Source organism: Gopherus flavomarginatus, chromosome 3, assembly GCF_025201925.1.
Source record: "Gopherus flavomarginatus isolate rGopFla2 chromosome 3, rGopFla2.mat.asm, whole genome shotgun sequence".
In the NCBI taxonomy this organism is placed as follows: Eukaryota; Metazoa; Chordata; order Testudines; family Testudinidae; genus Gopherus; species Gopherus flavomarginatus.
The window spans coordinates 215,122,332-215,146,810 of record NC_066619.1 but is presented as its reverse complement, the minus strand read 5'-3'; the positions used below and the strand labels follow the sequence as shown (position 1 = coordinate 215,146,810).

Genomic DNA, 24,479 nt, shown 5'->3' with positions numbered 1-24,479 from the left:
GATTGTTCCACAGCACAGGAAATTTCCCACTTACAAGGCAGGTGATGACACCGAGGCCTTCTTGGAAAATTTTGAAAGAGCCTGTCTTGGGTACAGCATCCCTGAAGCCCAGTACATGGTAGAACTGAGACCACAGCTCAGTGGACCTTTAGCAGAGGTGGCAGCTGAAATGCCTAAGGAGAACATGAACGACTATAAACTTTTTCAAACCAAGGCCAGATACAGAATGGGGATCACCCCGGATCATGCCCGTCGGCGTTTCAGAACCCAAAAGTGGAAACCAGATGTGTCATTTCCCAAACATGCCTACTACGTTGGGAAAAATTATGAGGCCTGGATATCAGGACACAATGTTAAAACCTTGGAAGAACTGCACCTCCTCATACAAATGGAGCAGTTCTTGGATGGTGTTCCTGAGGACACAACACAGTACATACAAGATGGAAAACCCAAAAATCTCGCTGAGGTGGGGGAGATTGGAGCCAGTTGGATGGAAGTGGCAGAAAGCAAGAAAGCTACTGTCAAGGGGAACGAATACCCCAGGGGGCACACCGACCATAAACCCTACAACCGAGGGCAGCCAAAAACCCCACCTACAACCCAAGTAAAGCCACAGACACAGTATTCTTCCACCTCACCAGTCTCTAGTAACTCACCTCGGCCCAGTGACGCATCAGATGGAAGATGCTTTAAGTGTAATGAACTGGGACATATCAAGGCCAACTGTCCAAAGAACGCCACGCGAGTGCAGTTCATTACACCACCATCACACAAAAGATCCCTAGGCCCAGATGCCTCTCAAATACCCTTGGAGTGAAGGGAAAATTTGAGAGTGGGCGGAAAGAAGGTTACTGCATGGAGAGACACGGGGGCACAAGTGTCAGCTATCCACCAATCCTTCGTAGACCCCAAATTCATCAACCCAAAGGCCCAAGTGACAATTTACCCCTTCATGTCACAAGCTGTAGACTTGTCTACAGCTGAACTGCCTGTCCAGTACAAAGGCTGGTCAGGAATGTGGACTTTTGGAGTCTATGACAATTATCCTATCCCCATGCTACTGGGGGAAGACTTGGCCAACCAGGTGAAGCGGGCCAAGAGAGTGGAAATGGTTACACGTAGCCAAACCAGGCAAGCTTCCAGACCCATTCCTGTTCCTGAGCCATCCACAGACGCCCTGTCTGTGTTACCAGAGACCCAGACAGAGGTAGTGGACCCGGATTCCATGCCAACCACTGAAACAGCCACAGCACCTCCAGTCCCAGGCCCGGAACTGGAACAGCAACTAGCACCAGCAAGTGCAACCACATCTTCAAACTCGACGCCAGAGGGCACCAGCGAGCCAGAACTGGCAGAAGCAACATACAGCCATACTCAAAAGGCTCAGCCCGAGCCTGAAATACCCTCAGGTGCACCAGCGGAGAGCGGTTCACCAGCAACGGAAACAACCCCATCACCTACATCGCTTCCAGAGGGACCAAGCCCAAGTCCACAGTCTGAGAAAGAAGTGGTGACCCCAGCCTCAAGGGAACAGTTCCAGACTGAGCAGGAAGCAGATGACAGCCTTCAGAAAGCTTGGGTGGCAGCACGGAGCACCCCACCACCTCTCAGCTCTTCTAATCGATCCCGGTTTGTTATAGACCAAGGACTTTTATACAAGGAGATTCTTTCTGGTGGACACTGGGAAGAATGGCAGCCGCAAAAACAGTTGGTGGTTCCAACTAAGTACTGGGGGAAGCTCTTAAGCTTAGCCCATGATCATCCCAGTGGCCATGGTGGGGTGAACAGAACCAAGGACCGGTTGGGGAAGTCCTTCCACTGGGAGGGGATGGGCAAGGACGTTGCCAAGTATGTCCGGTCTTGTGAGGTATGCCAAAGAGTGGGAAAACCCCAAGACCAGGTCAAGGCCCCTCTCCAGCCACTCACCATAATTGAGGTCCCATTTCAGCCAGTAGCTGTGGATATTCTGGGTCCTTTCCCAAAAAAGACATCCAGAGGAAAGCAGTACGTACTGACTTTAGTGGACTTTGCTACCAGATGGCCGGAAGCAGTAGCTCTAGGCAACACCAGGGCTAACACTGTGTGCCTGGCCCTAACAGACATCTTTGCCAGGGTAGGTTGGCCCTCCGACATCCTTACAGATTCAGGATCTAATTTCCTGGCAGGGACCATGGAAAAACTGTGGGAAACTCATGGGGTGAATCACTTGGTTGCCACCCTGTACCACCATCAAACCAATGGCCTGGTGGAAAGGTTTAATGGAACTTTGGGGGTCATGATACATAAATTCGTCAACGAATACTCCAATAATCGGGACCTAGTGTTGCAGCAGTTGCTGTTTGCCTACAGGGCTGTACCACATCCCAGTTTAGGGTTTTCACCATTTAAACTTGTGTATGGTCACGAGGTTAAGGGGCCATTACAGTTGGTGAAGCAGTAGTGGGAGGAGTTTATGCCTTCTCCAGGAATTAACATTCTGGACTTTGTAAGCAACCTACAAAGCACCCTCCAACACTCTTTAGCCCTTGCTAGAGAAAACCTAAAGGATGCTCAGGAAGAGCAAAATGCCTGGTATGACAGACATGCCAGAGAACGTTCCTTCAAGGTAGGAGACCAGGTTATGGTCTTAAAGGCGCAACAGGCCCATAAGATGGAAGCATCATGGGAAGGGCCATTCACGGTCCAAGAGCGCCTGGGAACTGTGAACTACCTCATAGCATTTCCAAATTCCTCACTAAAGCCTAGAGTGTACCATGTTAATTCTCTCAAGCCTTTCTATTCCAGAGACTTACAGGTTTGTCAGTTTACAGTCCAGGGAGATGATGCTGAGTGGCCTGACGGTGTCTACTACGAAGGGAAAAAAGACGGTGGCGTGGAAGAGGTGAACCTCTCAACCACCCTGGAACGTCTGCAGCGGCGACAAATCAAGGAGCTGTGCACTAGCTTCGCCCATTGTTCTCAGCCATCCCAGGACGGACTGAACGGGCATACCACTCCATTGACACAGGTAATGCTCACCCCAATCAGAACCCCACCCTACCAGGTGTCTCCTCATGCCCAAGCTGCTATAGAACGGGAGATCCAGAACATGCTACAGATGGGTATAATCCGCTCATCTACCAGTGCATGGGCATCTCCAGTGGTTCTGGTACCCAAACCAGATGGGGAAATACGCTTTTGTGTGGACTACCGTAAGCTAAATGCGGTATCTCGTCCGGACAACTATCCAATTCCACGCACCGATGAGCTATTGGAGAAGTTGGGACGTGCCCAGTTCATCTCTACAATAGACTTAACCAAGGGGTACTAGCAAGTACCGCTAGATGAACCTGCCAAGGAGAGGTCAGCATTCGTCACCCATGCGGGGGTGTATGAATTTAATGTCCTTCTTTTCGGCCTTCGAAATGCACCCGCCACCTTCCAGAGGCTGGTAGATGGTCTACTAGCAGGACTGGGAGAATTTGCAGTTGCCTACCTCGATGATGTGGCCATTTTTTCAGACTCCTGGCCCGAACACCTACTACACCTGGAAAAGGTTTTTGAGCACATCAGGCAGGCCGGACTAACTGTTAAAGCCAAAAAGTGTCAAATAGGCCAAAACAGAGTGACTTACCTGGGGTACCAGGTGGGTCGAAGAACCATAAACCCCCTACAGGCCAAGGTGGATGCTATCCAAAAGTGGCCTGTCCCAAGGTCAAAGAAACAGGTCCAATCCTTCTTAGGCTTGGCCGGGTACTACAGGCGATTTGTACCACACTACAGCCAAATCGCTGCCCCACTGACCAACCTGACCAAAAAGACCCAGCCAAATGCAGTTAAGTGGACTGATGAGTGTCAAAAGGCCTTTACCCAACTTAAACCAATGCTCATGTCTGACCCTGTGCTCAGGGCCCCGGACTTTGACAAGCCATTCCTAGTAACCACGGATGCATCTGAGCGTGGTATAGGAGCAGTACTCATGCAGGAAGCAACTGATCACAACTTCCATCCTGTCATGTTTCTCAGCAAGAAACTGTCTGAGAGGGAAAGTCATTGGTCAGTCAGTGAAAAGGAATGCTACGCCATTGTGTACGCCCTGGAAAAGCTACGCCCATATGTTTGGGAACGGCGGTTCCAGCTACAAACTGACCATGCTGCACTAAAGTGGCTTCATACTGCTAAGGGGAACAACAAGAAACTTCTTCGTTGGAGTTTAGCTCTCCAAGATTTTGATTTTGAAATTCAGCACATCTCAGGAGCTTCTAACAAAGTAGCTGATGCACTCTCCCGTGAGAGTTTCCCAGAATCTAGTAGTTAAAAAGTGTTCTTAAAATGTTGAAGTCTGTTAGTTATATACTTAGTGGTATATGTAAAGGTGCATGTGTTGTAGTAATCTGTTTATTTTAAAGTTCTAGAAGGAAATCGCCACCAGTGAGCTTCCCCACTGTCTGCAATTTGGGGGGCGTGTCATAAACAGATAGCTAAGGGTTAATGTCTGTTTCACCTGAAAAAAAAGTAACCTGAAGCACCTGACCAGAGGACCAATCAGGAAACAGGATTTTTTCAACTCTGGGTGGAGGGAAGTTTGTGTCTGAGTTCTTTGTCTTCTGCCTGACTCTCTCTCAGCTATGAGAAGGATTTTTCTATTTCCTGCTTTCTAATCTTCTGTTTCCCAGTTGTAAGTACAAAGAGATCAGATAGTGAGTTATATGGTTTTTTTCTTTTGTATTTACATGTCTATAGTTGCTGGAATGCTTTAAATTGTATTCTTTTTGAATAAGGCTGTTTATTCAATATTCTTTTAAGGAATTGACCCTGTATTTGTCACCTTAATACAGAGAGACCATTTTTATGTATTTTTCTTTCTTTTTTATATACAGCTTTCTTTTAAGACCTGTTGGAGTTTTTCTTTAGTGAGGAACTCCAGGGAATTGAGTCTGAAGCTCACCAGGGAATTGGTGGGAGAAAGAAGTCAGGGGGAGATCTGTGTGTGTTAGATTTACTAGCCTGACTTTGCATTCCCTCTGGGTGAAAAGGGAAGTGCTTTTGTTTCCAGGACTGGAATTAGAGAGGGTGGACTCCCTCTGCTTAGATTCATGGAGGTTGCTTCTGTGTATCTCTCCAGGAGCACCTGGAGGGGGGAAGGGAAAAGGTTTATTTCTCTTTGTTGTGAGACTCAAGGGCTTTGGGTCTTGGGGTCCCCAGGGAAGGTTTTTGGGGGGACCAGAGTGCCCCAAAACACTCTAATTTTTTGGGTGGTGGGAGCTTACCAGGTCCAAGCTGGTAACTAAGCTTGGAGGTTTTCATGCTAACCCCCATATTTTGGACACTAAGGTCCAAATTTGGAATTAGGTTATTGACAGGGGCAGAGGGGGTTCAAGCACCCACCGGCACCATTAGAAGTTGGCGCCTATTGTCAGATGGATTAGAGTATTTCTTTCTCAGGAAACTCTCTCTTTTTTGGAAGTTCCATAGGTCTCTGAAACCCAGAGAAACCCAGAGAATTGTATTGGGCTGCTTGGGATCTACTAAATTTCCTTTTGTTCACAGGAGTGTAGATACCCAATGAATCCAATGTGGCTCTAAAGTCTTTTAGAGCATGGAGTGATTCACTAGTATTCTTTTTGATCCACTTCAGTCCATCAAATCGGAGATCCTCTATTGTATTTGGGACCTCTCTGGGGAACCCAGATAAATGCAAGCATTTAATTGCCTTGTGCATCACTTCTGCAGTGGAGATAGAATGAACGGAGGTATCTGCAGCATTTAAGATTCTTGAAGGGCTGTCCTAGCCATTAACGGTTCCTTAGCAACAATAGCCTGAAATTGTTTCCTTTGGTCTGGAGGAATGTGTTAAATAAAAGACTTAAACATCATATAATTTGTGAAGTTGTATTTGGCTATTAACACCTGGTAATTTGCAATGCAGAATTGTAGGGTTGCATATGAGTAAGATTTTCACCTTAAGAGGTCCAGATGTTTCTGGCCTCTCTCATATGGGATGCACTTATGTCAGTGGTGTTTACTTCATTCATTCACCACATCAAGCACCAAAGAGTTGGTGGAGGGTAGGAGAGCAGGAACTCACAGTCCTAGGAGGGAACATAATATTTTTATTGGCTCTCTTACACAGAGGTGATATTAAGGTTTACCAAATTGTTTTTGCAGGTTCCAGGAGAGCCTCATTCAGAGGGCAGATGACTCTGGATGGAGTTGCAGAATGGAGAATATCCAACCATTTGGGTTGTGATTCTTTGATTTGCTTGAGAGGTATTTGTAGGGAGTCTGTCGTCTGTATGATAAGTTCTTGCAATTGCTGAAAATCATCATCCATAAAAAGAGAAGGATACATTACAACCTCATCAGGTGATGAGGACAAGATGGTAGTCTGAGGGGTAACTAGTTTGCCTGCCCTAGCCTCTTGATCCACAAACATATCCTGTTGAATGATATGTTGGGAAGGAAAATTTTGTGCCTCTCTATCATTCTGATGGGACAGGGTTGAGGCCCTGGAGAATTGTTGGTGATAACTGCCCCTGGGTCCCAATATGGCCACTGAGGTCTATATGGGGATGGTGGTGGCAGCTAAGGTAATATGTGCTCGGCTGAAGTAATCCCTGTCTCCTCCATGGCTCTTGATACTGGTGAACAATAGAGACTCTGGATCAGCAGTCACCGATAAGTTCATTAGGTACCTCAAGTGTTGCGGTACTGCATGTAGTTATGGTGCTTACTGTAGTTGCGGAGCCGAGCGGACAGTATGCTTCTCCCTGACAGATGGTACCAAAGACTTTGAGTGCTCTGAGGTAGCTACTGATGTAGACAGGGGCTTGGTCATACGTGGAACCGAAGAGCCTGATACAGGAAGAGTGATTATATCTGACAGTACTGCTCTTCTATGCCCATATCTTCCAGATGGCACAAGTGCCTTCTTGGTTTGCTGTTAGAGCTAGAGGGTCTCTCTAACCCACCAGTACTGGAGAAACCCTTAGCTTTTGTGGTACTATGCCTCAAGGTGGAGGCTTCCGAGCCCATTGATTTGCTTGGAGAGCAAAGTCTTTTCAAGGTGGACTCATTAAAAGATGAGTTAGAGCTTCTCTTCTTTGGATATTTAGAGGAGGTCTCTGAAGCCTTCCCCTTTCTACGGGATTGCTGGGCTGAAGTCAATGGGTCACTAAGTACCCCCGGAGACTGATGTACAGAGGGTTCTACTGACCTGGCTCCACACCAGGTTGAAGGGAATGCTCCGTCATTAACAGTCACAGCTTGATTTCCTGTTTCTTTCTCGTCCTGGATTTGAGAGCTAAACAGAAGTTACATTTCAGCAGAACATGGGCCTCTTCTAAACAGCGAACACACTTAGATTGTCTGTCGCTGAATGGGATGGCCTCATGTCATGTGAGGTAGCGTTTAAAACACAGTGAACTGGGCATGCCCCTCTCTGGGAGGAAGGGCTCCCATAAAGTCCTCCAAATAAAAGTCAACAAACTAATTAACTACCTAGATCTAAATTAATCTAATCTAAACTAAACTAACTAAAATTACCAAAGGCAAAGGAGCTGACATGCACTCGCTGCAGTCTACTAAGGTACATCTCAGACAGAGACAGCTGAGAAGGAACTGAGGGAAGTTTGCCTCTGCAGCCCTATATAGCCTCAGTGTGGGGCACGAGGATTTCTAGGGTACATGCATAGGCTGAATGGATATTGCTAATGAAAATCTCTGGTCAAAGGTGCATGGGGCTCACGTGCACCTGAAATGGAGCACCCATAGGGACACTACCTGAAGATGAAAAATAAGTTCCTCTTCAGATGAAAATTAGTTTGCATTTACGTTGCTTTAATTTTCTTTTAGAGATGATAATCCTCACAGTATTTATACTTTGAAACATTTCTTATTTTATTTAAGACTTTTTGTTGAAAGGTGGATAAGTAGTCACAACTATGTTCCCCGCAATTGAAAGAAGAACTTTAGATTACAGTGTAATCTCATTTTGAAAAGAAACCTCCAATTTGTTATTTCAAAATAAAATAGATTGTACCATTTTAACTTTAGAACCAAATTTACTCACCTGAATATTAAAAGTGATCAACTTTTCCCCTCTTCTGTTGGCCTAGTTTAATCTCTGAAAAGCTCCATCTTTATTGGTTTGGAGGATTGAAAAGCTCCTAGAGTTAAAAATTCATTAACTTTTCTATCTTCCTTCACTCCATATGGTGTTCTGCTTGTCTAGAGCTGCCCTCTGCTGATAAATGTTTGAACTACATATTTCAAATTTCAGCCAATCTATTGAAAAGCAGAGTGAAATGAATACAAACAACTCAGAGCTTGATTCTATAGGGTGCTGACCGCCTTCAACATCCAGGGAGTCCAGGAGAGTTGGAGGTGTTCAGCAGCACCCAAAGTAGTAGTCTGCCACTTGGAGGACCGGCCCCCAAATTATTAAAATATTTGTATTATATACTTTACTTGAATTTAATGCACATTAAATATCTGCAGTAGAACTTGCCAGTTTTTTCTGAAGTTGTTAATCACTTACACTTATCTGTCTGCTAAAATTAGGGCTTCAGTAGTCCTTTCCCAATGAAACCGCACTGTTATTTTCAAGGACATATTCTCTTGCATTGTTCTGCATATTATTTTGTTGCATAAATGCATATATCATTACGTGTCAGCAATACAGGAATAATTTAGGTTGTCTGTGAAGCATAGATCAGTCAGTTTAAAGAGGTTCCATTGTTCTGATTCTCTTCTTACACTGGTTTTACATTGGTTTAACTTCATTTACTTTGATGGAATTACTACTGATCATTAATGTTGGGGAGACTAGAATCAAACTCATAGTATTTTTTAAAAATTAAATCTGCTTATAGTCACTGTAATATTCAGAAAATCCTGCAGTCATTTATTTCAAACCATCACATCCTTCCAAAAATTCTCCCACCTTCTATTCCATCCCTCCCTTTCGACATAGGAATTTGATTTCAATGGGAGTTAGGTACCTAACCATCTTTGAGGATCTGGGCCTAGCTGTCTTCTTCAAAGATCAGTTCCATTCTCCTTCTCCACTATTTTTTCCATAGGCACCCTCCCCATCCCCTTCTGCCCTCCTGCCTATTGGCGGGCCCTGCCAAACTCTCTCCCCTGTCACCAAGGTTTCTTGTGCCTTCTCCTGCATCACCTCTACCCATTCCCTCTTGCTTCCTAACCTGACCTCTGATTCATAGATTATACAGCCAGAACAGACCATTGTGATAATCTGATCTGACCTCCTCCATAACATAGGACTTCCCTGCATTAATTCCTATTTGAACTAGAGTATCTCTTTTAGAAAAACATCCAATCTCAATTAAAAAAATATTCAGTAATGCAGACTCCACCACAAACCTTGATAAATTGTTCCAATGGTTAATTCTATCACTATTAAAAATGTGCACCTTATTTCTGGTCAAAATGTATCTACTTCAACTTCCAGCAATTGGATTTTTTTTAATACCTTTGTCTGCTAGATTGAAGAGCCTTATCAAATTTCTGTTCTCCATGTAAGTACTTATAGACTGCACTCAAATCAATCCTTAACCTCCTAGCCTCACTCTGTCTCCACTGCTCTCAACCTTCTCTCTCTCCTCCTCGTCTGCCCCCCCATTCTCAAAAAGCTGTCCCTTTACCCTAACTCATTCAAGTACCATCCCAGCACCCTGCTTTCCTTCAGTTCCAAACAGTAGGAGCAGAAGCAGCCAAAGGAGGATTGTTGCACTGGGATGGGAGAGGACAAAATGGGGCTGTGGCCAGGCCCACCCACCCACCTTAACAGAATCTCCTTGGATTCAGGACTGTGCAGGGACTATGACCCAGGTGGTGCCTCCCCTCTTCCCTTCCCTTCCCCTACCCTCCTCCTCAGCATATGGCCTTGGAGAAAAATAGCAGAGAGCAGCTAGCCAGCCAGTAATGGTTGTAGTAGAAGCAGCCAAACCAGAGATCTTTCAGTGTTTAGAGAACTTTCTACAGTTTTGACTGCACTCTCTCTGCTCTGTGTTCATTGGCTGTTTGCTCCAACCCTCTGCCTCCCTCACAGTCTCTTCACCTCATCCTTATTACGCCTGCCCCTTTTACCTCTTTCTCCTCTGGCCTGTCCCCCTCACCCTCTGGCCTTCCCTTTCCATTTAGCTTATCCCTCTTAAGTAAACCACCTGCACCCCCCAAAAATATTGGAAACTAACACAATGTTTGTTGCCATCACATGGTTCACCCTCCTAGTGTATTAGATCCATTCTTATGTCCCATTTCTGTCCCGTCTATTGAGACAGTAAACTCATCAGGCCAGGGACTATATACTAATACAGTGCCTAGCATAATTATTGGTTGGCTCTTAGGCACGGTCCTAATAAACATGACTGATGATAAATTAATGTCCTTTTTTTTTTTAATATTACCACCTTTTCTTTTCTGGCCGCTCTCAATCCACATGGTTACTATTGGAAACATATATTGCTTCCTTCTATCCCAAATTCATTTAAAACATAGCTGCTAAGATCATTTTCTTGGCCATTGACCTGACCCATCTTTGAATCCACCATATTTGAAATCTTTTGATCTCAATTCCAGTCATTAGGGTTATTCGGCTGAAGGGACAAGGAGGAGACATGTCTGGTAGGCTCCTCTGCTCTTTTATAATACAGATGTGGATGTTTCATGACAAACATGTCCACTTTCAGAAATGCTAAGAGCTAAATGAATCAAAGTCAACATTTTTGTGTAACTAAGCAAAAATCAGAAGCCTAAAGGACTTCTGGGCATAGCTCCTCTTTCCATAAATGAAGCTAGCGGAAAATAGCAAAAAAAGATGACTAGTGGAAAACCTAAGGTAATATTAAGGTTTGCTTTGTAAAAGCTATTAAGGCCAACAATAAATTTTTAAAAAGTCCACACTGTGTTTAGACTTAGGAGGAGGAAAAAACCTCAGAAAAGTCTTTAGAATCTGGGGAAGAGAAACAACAATTTTACACTGCATTTTTCTTTGTCGTTAAAATACCTGTTCATGTGACCACGTCCGTTCTGAGCCGTCCTTCACACAAACATCTAGCCTTAGCTCCGTCCCTGTGGCCCCATGTTTACTGTCCACACAGAGATTGGCTGCCACATTTCGAATCTGCAAAACCAAGCAGCAACAGTTCACATTATACAGCAGGCTGCAGAATAGGACTTCTGAGGAAGAAGATGTTGAGATTTGACTTTGTCTTGGTTTAATCACAAACTAGAGATATGGCTATAAGCACATTGCTTATGTATAATCAATGGGATTTTCTATGTGGCAGAGAGGCTGAAGAGATTATATCCGGGAAGTGATCTATTCCTTCCTCTGCACCAGTATTTGAAAAATTCTGTAAAGAAATTGAGGTTACGTTTTATATTAGAATAGTTTTGGGTGTAAGCACTGGAATAAAAAAAAAAATCTTGAGAGGACACAGTTCAGTTTGATTGTTCCTCTCCTGCCAATAGAGCAAGCCAGATCAAGTTCATTCAGAGGAAACTTCTGTTTGAACCTCTATCAGAATGCAGGGTGATATTTTTCTAAAGCTCAGACACACACAGTTCCAGTGCTTGTTTTTATTTTGACATTAAAATTGCTGCGGATAAGGTCAAATACTGACATTTCATATGTAGAATCTTAAAGAGCACTTAAATTTGAACTGAAAACATGTTTGGAGCTTTGAGCGTCCCCTATTCTGTTTATATGGATTCTGAGGGCAATATGCAGTAGAACTTATTCTGAAAAGGAAAGTAACCTTTTGAGACTTAAGGTTCCTTATTGTCAAGCAATAAATAGTCCTGCAGCTTCAGGACCATACACTATATACGTGGCACTGATTCAGTTCTTGGAAGACACAAATACTGAAAAGCAATGTGGAAACTGCCAGTGATAATGAGAGAAGGTGCCAAGTTTATTCGGCATTACATGTTACTTAAATGCACTATTTAAAAATCTCTTGCATATCCAAAGTCTGGAGCTAAATATTTAGCTTTCCCTGTCAGACATATGTATGTAAATTGAGAAATTAACACACATGCTCAGAATATCACATACACATTACACATGTATATAATACACTTTAAATGGGTGTACAATTTGGCACTCTTTTCAAGAACATCAAAAATGGAGCGTGAATAAAGCAACAATTAACAATTGCAATTTTCAGTGAAAACTTTTGTAGATAGTTACGATTATTGCCATTGAAAGTTATGCAAACAGAGGCACAGTCACTTTCAAATATTACGTACAAGCAGCACAGCCTTTTAATACAGAATAAAGCATTTTTATTGACTCTCTTATATTGGAGGCAATGTAGTCTAGCTGAATGAGCTAAGAACTTTTGAATTCTAATCCTGGCTCTACCACTCAATTACTGTGTGACCTTAAACTAAAGCAGTGATACACAGAGCTCAGTGGTTCAGGAGCCAAATTAGCGATCAACATTACCCCCAAAAGAGTCACAGTAGTGTGAATCCATTGTTTCATTTACAATAGTACTATATATTCATATTTGAACAGTATGATGGGAAATATTTAGTTTGTTTTTTATATCTATATATATAAATAAAGGGCTGTCAAACTACTAAAATTAATCGTGATTAATCACAAGATTAAAAAAAGTCACGATTAATCACAGTTTTAATTGCACTGTTAAACAATAATAGAATACCATTTATTTAAATATATTTGATGTTTTCTACATTTTAAAATATATTGATTTAAATTACAACATACCCTGACTTCTACACAGCTGCTATGGCTTGTGGTGTCTGGCACTTAGCTTGCAGCTCAAGGCGGGCTCCATGCTGTTGCCATCCCACAGTCCTCTGGCCACTCCTGGCTCACCAGGGATGCAGTTTCAGATTTTGGTTTGGGGTGTGTGTGTGTGTGTTGGGGGAGCGCTGTCTCTTTAAGCAGAGCACTCATGAGCCTGAACACTTTTTCAGCCAGCAGCAGCTGCTCTCAGCAGCACTCACTCCCCAGTCAGCAGCAGACAGGATCCCCCTGTTCCCTGACTGCCTGCTCAGTGGGGACCACATACATGGGCGGCAGGAGAGGGACATTCCAACATCAGCCCCCCAACCCTAGCACCTCCCACTCTGCGCAGCAGACAGAAGGCAGGCTCCTGGTCCTAAGCAGGTTGGCCAGGGGTGGCTCCATGTGAGGGAGGGAGGAAGTGGGAGCAGCAGTGGAGCAAGGTGTCAGGACGAGGGGCATCCGTGCCCTGGAGGCACGCAGCAGTGTACCCCTGAGCACGGCACTCTAGGTGGTTGCTCCCCTTGCCACTCCTAAGGCCAACCCTGCCCAGGTGGAGGGGATGGTGCAGGCAACGGGGTGCCTCTCTCCCCAACCAGCCTCTGCTGAGTCCCATCTCCAGAGATGTGTGATTAATGCTCATTAAAAAAAATAATGCATTAATTTGTTTTGAGTTTATCACATGCGTTAACTGCGATTGAGAGCCCTAGTGTATATATATTATTCTCACAAGAAAATGACTGACCAAATATTATTATTTTATCAACTGCAATTGGTTAACATAGTAAAAGCATCTTGATTGTTGTTAATTAAATCATATAGTGTTTTAATATCGTGTGCTGCAAAGAGCTGCGAGAGACATTAAAGAGCCACTTGTGCCTCCCAAGCCTCAGTCTGAGTATCACTGAACTAGAGACTTAATTTCTCTGTTTCTCCCTCTGTAAAAAGGGGATGATAGTAACTACCTAGCTACCTCAGAATGGTGTTCTGAGGGTTAATTAGTTACTGTGTGTACAGTGCTGTATGAGTGCTACGTACAATTATTACTATTTTAGTTTCTAAGATGTCTGCAAGGGAAATAGTTGTCTAGTGTTACTGTAATTTGCGACCATATTGGGAATCTGAATTCAGGTTCTGAACACAATTGATGACTCATTCCCAGGCAGGCAGGCAGGCAGGAGCTAAGCAGCACATTTAGCTCTCTAAGAGGATGGAGGAAATCTCTCTCTCTCTCTCAGTTCCTGCAGGCAGCTCCAGGAGTAGTATCAATAGATTCTAAAGGGAGTCATGTCTAACATGGAAGGATGATTGAGACCTTAATAATTTGAGACAAATAATTTGAAGGGGATAAAGAAGAAAATGGGCAGAACTCATCCCTTTAGCCCTTCTGTAATTTAAATTAGCAGAAAACCCTTGAAAAGAATTTAAAAAGAGCAAGCTAATACTAGAGGATCTTGATTTCTCCAGGTCCCTTCTTGTGGAGGAGAAGGAAGGTATTAAAGCAGATAGAATTTATGGCAACCCAGCTGGGATCAGGAGTTGTCAACAGAATGCTAGCCATTAGTCAGTCAGTCAGAGTCCTATCATGCGCCTGACTTTATCTGGTGGTAGGTAGCAATTGTGGAGACAGGGAAATTATTCTGCAGCATATGGGAAAGGGTAGCTTCAATAATTACACAGTAATAACCACAGTAAAATGAGTTTACAAAAACAGGTAACTTCCAGTTATGAAAAATGCTGCTCAAGCTAAGTGCATGGGAGACAGAGTTCATGTCAAAGTTCCTTGAAATTACAATACAGAATTAAAGCCTGTTTTTCAAAGGTTCTGAGCTGTTTTCTTAATGTTCCACTCTTCATGTTATATACTCAAAGCACAGACACCAACTAAACCAGAGAGGCTATGAAACTAGTGTTAACAGTAAAATAATACTTATTTCAATGTTTCACTTTTAAAGCCTTATGGTATTAGTAGGGCTTTCATATTTTTGTCCACTGATGGAATTTTCTTATCCTATTCTTCTACATTTAAGGGAAAGATTCAATCTATCATATACTGTTCTAGAGAGAGTTTTCCTTTTTAAAGTTTCTTTAAGCTCACTTCCTCTCTGCCCAGTTCTCCGTTTCCCCTCTCCTCTTTCTACTAATGAAATACTCTTCAGCATTTGTTTCTCTGTTCTCTGCATTGTTGTGTGTATCCGTCCCAGTCCCATATCTCATCCTTTCTTTGCTTCTATCTACTCTTCTAGTCAGAGAGCATTATTTTATTTGGGGTGGGGAGAAGGGTTTGATAATAAAAGCATTTCAATGGGGCTCATACACCTGCTTTGTGGTACTTCTATGCGGCCTTCACCATTGTTAGAAACTGAATGGAGCTGTTCAAACTGCTGTCAGAATGGCAGGGAATATTCTACAGAGAATGAGCACCATGCTGACTGCAAATCCTACAAGATTCTTTTGTATAACAGGGTAAGGAAAGCAGGAAGTCTCAGACAGTGTGTAGCTTTGTTGTTGCTTTTTCTTGATTAAGGAAGCATGCATCTGAGTCCCCCATTTCCAAAAACAGGCTAATAAGCATTTCTAAGTTATTGGGCTTTGATTTAAAACTACTGAAAAAAATGGCAAGTCTGAATTTTCAAAAAGTTTTCCTCATTTGTACATATGCAATTATTGAACAGCCTCCTAAATACAAAGGGGCAGATTCTAATACTCATACATACAAAAGATAGAACGGTTACATGCAAAGCCACTTTGTTCACCCCCAATTTCTATTACACACAGCTGAGTATGCTTTAAAAAAATGCACTGAAGGGTTTTGTCTGGGCAAAAATGTAGACACAGAAACAAATGCCTGATTGAGGCCCCTTTAGAAGTCTGGCCCTTAAAATCCTCCATGTTAGAATTTGATGCAGGTGGAAACAATGCTGTCATCCAGAAAACACTGCAAACTTTGTATTTATGCTTTAATGTACATCAAGATTCTGAACACCATCACAGTGCATGCTGGGACAAAAACACTTAAATAGGGCTTAAATAGAGTTCATGCAGCATAACCCCAGAAAGGGTACCAATGCTAGAGGATCCAGAGTAGCAGCCATGTTAGTCTGTATCTGCAAAAAGAATAGGAGTACTTGTGGCACCTTAGAGACTAACAAATTTATTTGAGCATAAGCTTTTGTGGGCTAGAGGAGTGAAGGGGAGGCTACTAAGAGTCTGGGGACTTGCAGGCCCTGGCTCTCCCTGCTTTCCTTGCTGCTCCTGCACTTGGGAAAAACAATGTATTGATGGAGAGGAACTTATGCTGCTGTAGGTTCCAGCTCCTTTTGCTTAAAGGGTATATCTACTCAGCAATAAAAGACCTGCAGCATGGCTGTGGCTGGCCTGGGTCAGCTGACTCAGGCTCACAGGGCTTTGGCTGTGGGACTAAATACAGTAGTGTAGACATTTGAGCTGGAGCTTGGGCTCCAAGATCCTATGGGGGTAGAGGGGAAGAGTCTAAAAGCCTGAGCTCCAGCCCAAACCTGAATATCTGCACTGCAATTTTTAGCCCTGCAAGCCAGAGTCAATTGACTCAGGCCCTGAGACTTGGTGCTGCAGGTTCTTCATTGCAATATAGACATACCCTAAGTGTCCAGGCCATAAAGAGCAGGCACTGGCTCCCCATGGGCCTAGCGATGGAGTCAGATTTTCCTTGACCAGCTAACATGTTTAAGCTACAACTTGTCTTGTCTATACTAGGATTTTAACAATTGTTAGCTAACATATGTTAACAAGACACCTCTTTCCTAATGTAGACAAATACCTAGGAAGAATTTTGCTGAGAAGAAAGGGACTTGGCACACTGGATTGTGAGGTCATTCAGTACATAGAGGGAAACATGGAAGGAGGAACATGCCATGAAACAAAATCTGAAACATGGGCCAAAGTTGGATTGTGGAAAGCCTTAGAGGCAAGACGTTTAAGCCGTGCAGGCCTTAAAAGTGAGGATGAGGGGGCATCATCCCTTGCTAAATCTTCTGTACCATGACTGTCTAAAGCTAAGGATATTAGTCTGTTAGCTATGCAAAAACAATATTCTCCACCATAACTGATAAATGTAATTGCTTCTTGGGCACCTCCATAAAATGGGGGAATTGTAAATACAAAATATTTTTGGCAGAAAGTGTCAAAACTGCCAGCTCCACTACAAACTACTATTAGGTTATTTATCAAATATTAGAATATTCAGTTTTGCAATCTAGAGTTTCAAATGTTTAATTTAAGTATTTCCCTATTTCTCGTAATCAATGAGAGGAATTACAATTACACTTTTCACCAGATCTCTTGGGTAGAGATATTTATTAAAAAACCCTGCACTTTGTAGAGAAAGCTGACTCATGGGATCTTAAATACTGGTGGAAGCCTGTGATTTAAGTAAGCATTGTGCTGGTCCAGGCTTTGAATGGTTAAGATTCATAAAGACCTGGTTGATAAACTTTAGGTTGCTAAAAATGTCTAAATATGTTGTGAAAGTTAAAGGCATATTTATTTCCTGGCTGTTGGAACAAGCCCAAATCAGTTCTGTAGAAGACTGTTCAATATTAAGGACATTTAAAGGATTTTTTCCTTTATATTGTAACCCCTTTCTTATACGGAAGAAGATTAAACAAGAACTTCTCTTTTTATCCTGGTTTGGGTGGTGGTGTCCGGATTGGAAATAAGTGGATGAGGCAGAGGGTGGAAGCAAGCAGACATTTTTTCTTACTACGTACATTTGGATGTGCCAGTTAAAACCATGCTGATCTGCAAAAATGCTATTTTCAAAGACAAATTCTTTCCAAGAAGATTTGTTATTAAGGAAACCAACATTTTCATAAATTTTAAAATTTGTAGCCCCTTTCATGAAAAATATCAATGTTTTCTAACACAATTTTCACAAAATATTTCTCTAAAGGAAGTGGTTTCTTTTTCTGCCTCTTTGCAGGCTCCTGTCAATACTCTGCCATGATTTGATTCACAGTCCTTACTCCTTACATTCATGAAAGCATAGGGGAGTTTTAAATGGCTTGTGCACTCTGACAGCAGCCCCTATCAGACGAGAACAGAAACCGGGAATCACTGTTCTCTGAATCCTTCGGACAGAACTGCAGCTATGAATTAAGTAGCATGCAGGATTCTATGCAGAAATCTAACAGCACAGTCTTCTAAACTGGAGTCGGGGAACTTATCTGGAGAATGGGCCCAGGCACTGAGAATGAGGGGGAGAGAGATGCGGCTGCAGAGTTCCACTGCATAGTGCAGACACTTTAAAAAAGTGATCAGGAGTGAAGAGAGGCCACTCCCACTGCGTATTTGCTACAACATCCAAACATGGACAGCAGATTTGTTGAATATTTTTGCTAACTGATTAGCTGTGAAGATAACTCATGTGATGTTATTCACAGAGGGTGTGAGTGACAATGCACTGCTGATCACTTTGACTGGGGACATTCCAGACAGAGTGCATCTTCTGTAACTGCTCATCATGAAGACACAGGTTGCTCCAAAACACAGGCTGACAGCCCATAGTTGTAGCACATTATGCAAACTGCCTTTGCCACTACTAGTGGCACCAAATTCTCCTGACAAGACCAAAACTAAGGGAGAGATTTTTTTTTTAAAAAGTGACTAAGGGATTTAGAAGCACATAATACAGAGAAAGCCAATGGGTTTTGTGCTCCTAAACCCTGTAAGCAGTTTTGAAAATCTTTTTTTAAATGCTTTCCCCACACTTGGTAAATTTAGAATTGATAATGTACAAAGTCAGTGTCTCTTATGTTTAAAAAAAATAATTACAGCATAATGACAGGGTAGTTTAGTCACACATTAAATTCCTTTATCTATTTTAAAACCCAACATGAAATTTTTTCCCCCTTTGAGGAAATTTGCATTAATTTATGTGAAAAAGATGCTACTGAGATAAACAGCGCTAATATAGTGACAATTCCTGCCTTTGATTAGTTAACAATACAGACAACTATTCTTGGTAGTCCATTGATCTGATGATGACAAATCTGTGCAGATCATCTATTGTTGGTCTCATGGTGTGCCCTCTGATGACTGTACAAGCCAATTCTAGAGGTGCACATTTTGCTGCAGATGGTGCATGGGAAGTTCGCGGTCAGTGGATTGTGCACTGCTGATGTTCTGTGACGTCGTTCGCGTGCCTCTTGTAGATGCCAGCAGCGGTCTTCCTCAAAGGCGATTCAGGTATTTCTAACTGTTGCACGCCACTGTGTTCTGTTGCTGGCGGCGTCCTCAAGGTCCCTAGGTTTGATACTGCTGTACTGCAGATTGGCTTTGATGGTGTCCTTGTAACGTTTCCATGGACGACCTATGTGCTGGATGTCCTGGGAGAGCTCACCATACAGAAGCTGGCGGGGGATTCTGTTGGCATCCATGTGGCTGACATGACCAGTCCAATGTAGCTGTGACTTCAGGATCATCATTTCGATGCTTGTCATCTGGGCTCTCTTGAGGACCTCGAGATTGGGCACTTTGTCTTGCCAGCGGATCTTCATGATGTTGCGGAGGCAGCACATGTGGAATGCTTCAAGCTGCTTGAAGTGACGCCTATATAGTGTCCATGTTTCGCACCCGTACAAAAGAGATGAGAGAACAACAGCTCTGTACACAAGCAGTTTTGTTGACATCCGGATGTTGTGGTGGTTTAAAACTTTGACACGCAGACAGCCAAATGCCTGGCTTGCTTTGGATATTCGTGCGTTGATTATGACACTACCCAGGTATTTAAAGTTCTCCACTACTTTAAGCTGAGTTCCGTCAATGGAGATACTTGGAACAGAAGCATTTGATCCAGGTGCAGATTGACGAAGAACTTCTGTCTTTCCAAGGCTGATAGTTAGTCCGAAGAGTTGCAGACAACTATATTACTAAACTAATACCCCTTTTAAATATTAAAAGCAATGCTTAGCTTTCAGCTCTCCTGAGTTTCACTGAGACAGAGTGAAATCCTGGCTTCACTGAAGTCAATGGCAAAGCTCCCAGGGACTTCAGTGGAGCCATGATTTCGCCCAGAATGCTTAAGTGTTCCTGATGAAGGCAAGTGGTGTGGTGAGTCAGAAAGGGAGAGGCAGTCTCTAAGGCAACTTGGATCTCAGTTTTGTGCACTGAAGGTCATGAAAACATCTACTGCAAAATAAATATCAGTGCTCTTCTGAATGTGTAACCTTAATCTAAAAACAACTTTATGTGGTAGTATGGAATAATACCAGTCTAATGACATTTAATAACTGCAAATTCATGTCTAGGATTCAGGAAATGTCTGAAACAGAGTTCTAAAATGAGCTGTTCAAGTTATCTCCGGTACATGAAATGAATGGCAAATCGTGTCAGAACTACTGCTCAATTTAATAATCTGTTCAAATGATATATTGCCCTTGAATAGCAAAGATGGTACACTGACTCTGTAGTCAGGGTCATGGCAATTCAATACAGCATCATAAGAGGCTTCCAATTGCTACCAATTTACAGAATGCTTTTCACACAATGTGGTTTAGTGCCCTGAATACCATAGTGGCGGTCTCTCCTAGAGAACATTAACAGCATTCACATGGGTGCAAAAATGGGAATGCCCCTGTTCACCCTCTGCCTTTTAAGTAAGAAGTACTTACACTGGCTTTACTACACTTATTAATGTGAGAGCACAATATGTTAGATAATCTTTCAGACATCAGAATCTACAGACTGAATGCCAAGCAACGAGCCTCCTTTCATATTAACTGAAATGCAGTAACTTAAAAGGTCCTCTTCTTTGTGAGAAACATAAAAAAGGAAAAGGCCAGGTTAAAAGAAGTCAAGCACAGCCTGAATGAAACACCGAGAAAGCAGGGGACTGTGGATCACAGGTTGACACTAACCTTGATGAGAGAATTTGAGTGGTGCAGAAACCGTGCAGTATGCAATATGGGGCTGGGTGAATGTTATATTGCTTTTGTACAACATAAATATGACAAACTGATGGACTGAGATTGACTCAAAGTCATTAAGGATATGAAGCAGACACTTCTAAAAAGACATCTGTCTCTCTTTCAGAGAGAAGAGAGTTAGTCAGTCCTAAAACTTTGATGCTTTTTCATATAGGCTATTTGGTTTAATTTCAGAGTGTGTTTCACTTCTGGGATTTCCCATCACTGTTGTAAAGTGGTTCTATCAAATCAATGAATTCTCAGTGGGGGCCAGAAAGGAGTGGGTTCAGGCCCCATGACTTAGCATGAGCGCAATCTCAGACAGACTTACTGAATATTAAATAAGCCCTATAGCAGAACAGAGCCAAACCTTAACATTTAAGTTTGGAATCAGAAAACGGGATGATTGTCCTGTAGGATCTTGAAAGCAGGACCTATAAAGCCCAGAACAAATTTACTCATGGTCACCATTTTACATAAGAACATAAGAATGGCCATACTGGGACAGACCAAAGGTCCATCCAGACCAGTATCTTGTCTTCTGACAGTGGCCAATGCCAGGTGTTCCAGAGGGAGTGAACCTAACAGGTAATGATCAAGAATCACACATACAGAATGGGAAGAGACTGTCTAGGAAGGAGTATGGCAGAAAGAGATCTAGGGGTCATAGTGGACCACAAGCTAAATATGAGTCAACAGTGTGATACTGTTGCAAAAAAAAAAACGTGATTCTGGGATGCATTAACAGGTGTGTTGTAAACAAGACACGAGAAGTCATTCTTCCGCTCTACTCTGTGCTGGTTAGGCCTCAACTGGAGTATTGTGTCCAGTTCTGGGCACTGCATTTCAAGAAAGATGTGGAGAAATTGGAGAGGGTCCAGAGAAGAGCAACAAGAATGATTCAAGGTTTTGAGAACATGACCTATGAAGGAAGGCTGAAAGAACTGGGTTTATTTAGTTTGGAAAAGAGAAGACTGAGAGGGGACATGATAGCAGTTTTCAGGTATCTAAAAGGGTGTCATCAGGAGGAGGGAGAAAACTTGTTCACTAAGCCTCTAATGATAGAACAAGAAGCAATGGGCTTAAACTGCAGCAAGGGAGATTTAGGTTGGACATTAGGAAAAAGTTCCTAACTGTCAGGGTAGTTAAACACTGGAATAAATTGCCTAGGGAGGTTGTGGAATCTCCATCTCTGGAGATATTTCAGAGTAGGTTAGATAAATGTCTATCAGGGATGGTCTAGACAGTATTTGGTCCTGCCATGAGGGCAGGGGACTGGATTCAATGACCTCTCGAGGTCCCTTCCAGTCCTAGAGTCTATGAATCTATGAATCTATCAGTGATCTCTCTCCTGCCATCCATCTCCACCCTCTGACAAACAGAGGCTAGGGACACCATTCCTTACCCCATCCTGGCTAATAACCATTAATGGACTTAACCTCCATGAATGTATCTAGTTCTCTTTTAAACCCTGTTATACTTCTAGCCTTCACAACCTCCTCAGGCAAGGAGTTCCACAGGTTAACTGTGCGCTGTGTGAAGAAGAACTTCTTTTTATTTGTTTTAAACCTGCTGCCCATTAATTTTATTTGGTGGCCCCTAGTTCTTATATTATGTGAACAAGTAAATAACTTTTCCTTATTTACTTTCTCCACACCACTCATGATTTTATATACCTCTATCATATCCCTCCTTAGTCTCCTCTTTTCCAAGCTGAAAAGTCCTAGCCTCTTTAGTCTCTCCTCGTATGGGACCCATTCCAAACCCCTAATAATTTTCGTTGCCCTTCTTTGAACCTTTTCTAATGCCAGTATATCTTTTTTGAGATGAGAAGACCATATCTGTATGCAGTATTCAAGATGTGGGCGTACCATGGATTTTTATAAGGGCAATAAGATATTCTATGTCTTAGTCTCTATCCCTTTTAAATGATTCCTAACATCCTGTTTGCTTTTTTGACTGCCACTGCACACTGTGTGGACGTCTTCAGAGAACTATCCTTTATGACTCTAAGATCTCTTTCCTGATTCGTTGTAGCTAAATTAGCCCCCATCATATTGTATGTATAGTTGGGGTTATTTTTTCCAATGTGCATTACTTTACATTTATCCACATTAAATTTCATTTGCAATTTTGTTGCCCAATGACTTAGTTTTATGAGATCTTTTTGAAGATCTTCACAGTCCCCTTTGGTCTTAACTATCCTGAGCAGTTTAGTATCGTCTGCAAACTTTGCCACCTCACTGTTTACCCCTTTCTACAGATCATTTATGAATAAGTTGAATAGGATTGGTCCTAGGACTGACCCTTGGGGAACACTACTAATTACCCCTCTCCATTCTGAAAATTTACTGTTTATTCCTACCCTTTGTTCCCTGTCTTTTAACCAGCTCTCAATTCAGGAAAGGGTCTTCCCTCTTATCCCATGACAACTTAATTTACGTAAGAGCCTTTGGTGAGGAGCCTTGTCAAAGGCTTTCTGGAAATCTAAGTACACTATGTCCACTGGATCCCCCTTGTCCACATGTTTGTTGGCCCCTTCAAAGAACTCTAATAGATTAGTAAGACATGATTTCCCTTTACAGAAACCATGTTGATTTTTGCCCAACAATTTATGTTCTTTTATGTGTCTGACAATTTTATTCTTTACTATTGTTTCTACTATTTTGCCCGGTACCAACATTAGACTTACCGGTTTGTAATATTGGTATTAAAAAATACATTCGCACAGACAACATTAAAAGTTTGAAATGATTGTAAATACAAATTGGACCATAAGTACTTTGAATCTAAGTTTTAAAACTATAAAATCATTCTCATGACAAATCTCACCCACCCAGCACCATTTTTTACTTCACTGGACAAGACTTCAAGTACCAACACTGCGTGAAATTACATTTCTTTTAAGAAAAAGTAGTGTTTATGCCTCATTTAATGGATAGTAGACATACACTTCAACTGGTAGCACATACTTGGCAATCCAGGACAATCACAAGGATCAAACTAAGCTCTTTTAATTTGCATTTTTACCATGGTAGCAGTAAAAATGGTGTTATCCTCCTGCCCAGATACAAAACTAATAGTAATATACTCAGTATATACTAAGTCTTTGCCATGTCCATTATACAACTGCCATTTTGCATGCATTTCAGAGCACAATACCAGATGGAACACATACATAGGACAGTGGCACAATTAATTCCCAAAGATCAGGCAACATCAAGAGTGATAAAAAGTTGATTTAATTTACTTCTTTTCTGTCATGAATAGAGTTTGCCAAGACATTTACTAGTTAAATTCTCAGCAGATGTGTTTGCAAAAAGAAGGCAGAAGTTGCAAAAAGAAGGCTGCACACAGCATTCACTAGTTAGGTATTAAGATGCTGGAGCCAGAGATTGTCTGAGGACTTAATTGTTTACCCTGTCTCACACTGGCAAGGGAAACAGATGTAAATCCTTTCCAAGTGCAAGGGGAGAAGGCAGTGAATGACTGTCCATCCTGGCACAGATGTCCCATAAAAGATTCTTGATGTGCACATCCAGTGAGGTTTTTCTGGCTGCTCGATTCTTCTAAAGTAATAAGGAGCAGATTGTTTTCCTCCTTTCAATTTCTAATAATAACAGCCATTGGCCTTTAAGTTTGCTTAAAGTCTCTTAAAAGCGCTGACGAATTAATTAAAACTTTACAGGAATGGGAAAGTCTAAAAAAATATAGAGTAGCAGGAACAAAAAACTTCAGCTTAGGTTAGTTTACAGATGGAACATTTTAGG

The 24,479-nt window shown here is 42.3% G+C and overlaps 1 protein-coding gene across 4 annotated transcripts in view; it reads right to left on the bottom strand.

Moving 5' to 3' along the window:
* The window catches only part of GALNTL6 (polypeptide N-acetylgalactosaminyltransferase like 6), a 980,583-nt gene that overhangs the window by 12,869 nt on the left and 943,235 nt on the right, over positions 1-24,479 (bottom strand). For all 4 annotated transcript variants that reach the window (XM_050945337.1, XM_050945338.1, XM_050945339.1 and 1 more), the window contains exon 11: positions 11,012-11,128. In XM_050945337.1, coding sequence (XP_050801294.1) covers positions 11,012-11,128 — 117 coding nt within the window. The remainder of the gene's footprint in view (positions 1-11,011; positions 11,129-24,479) is intronic.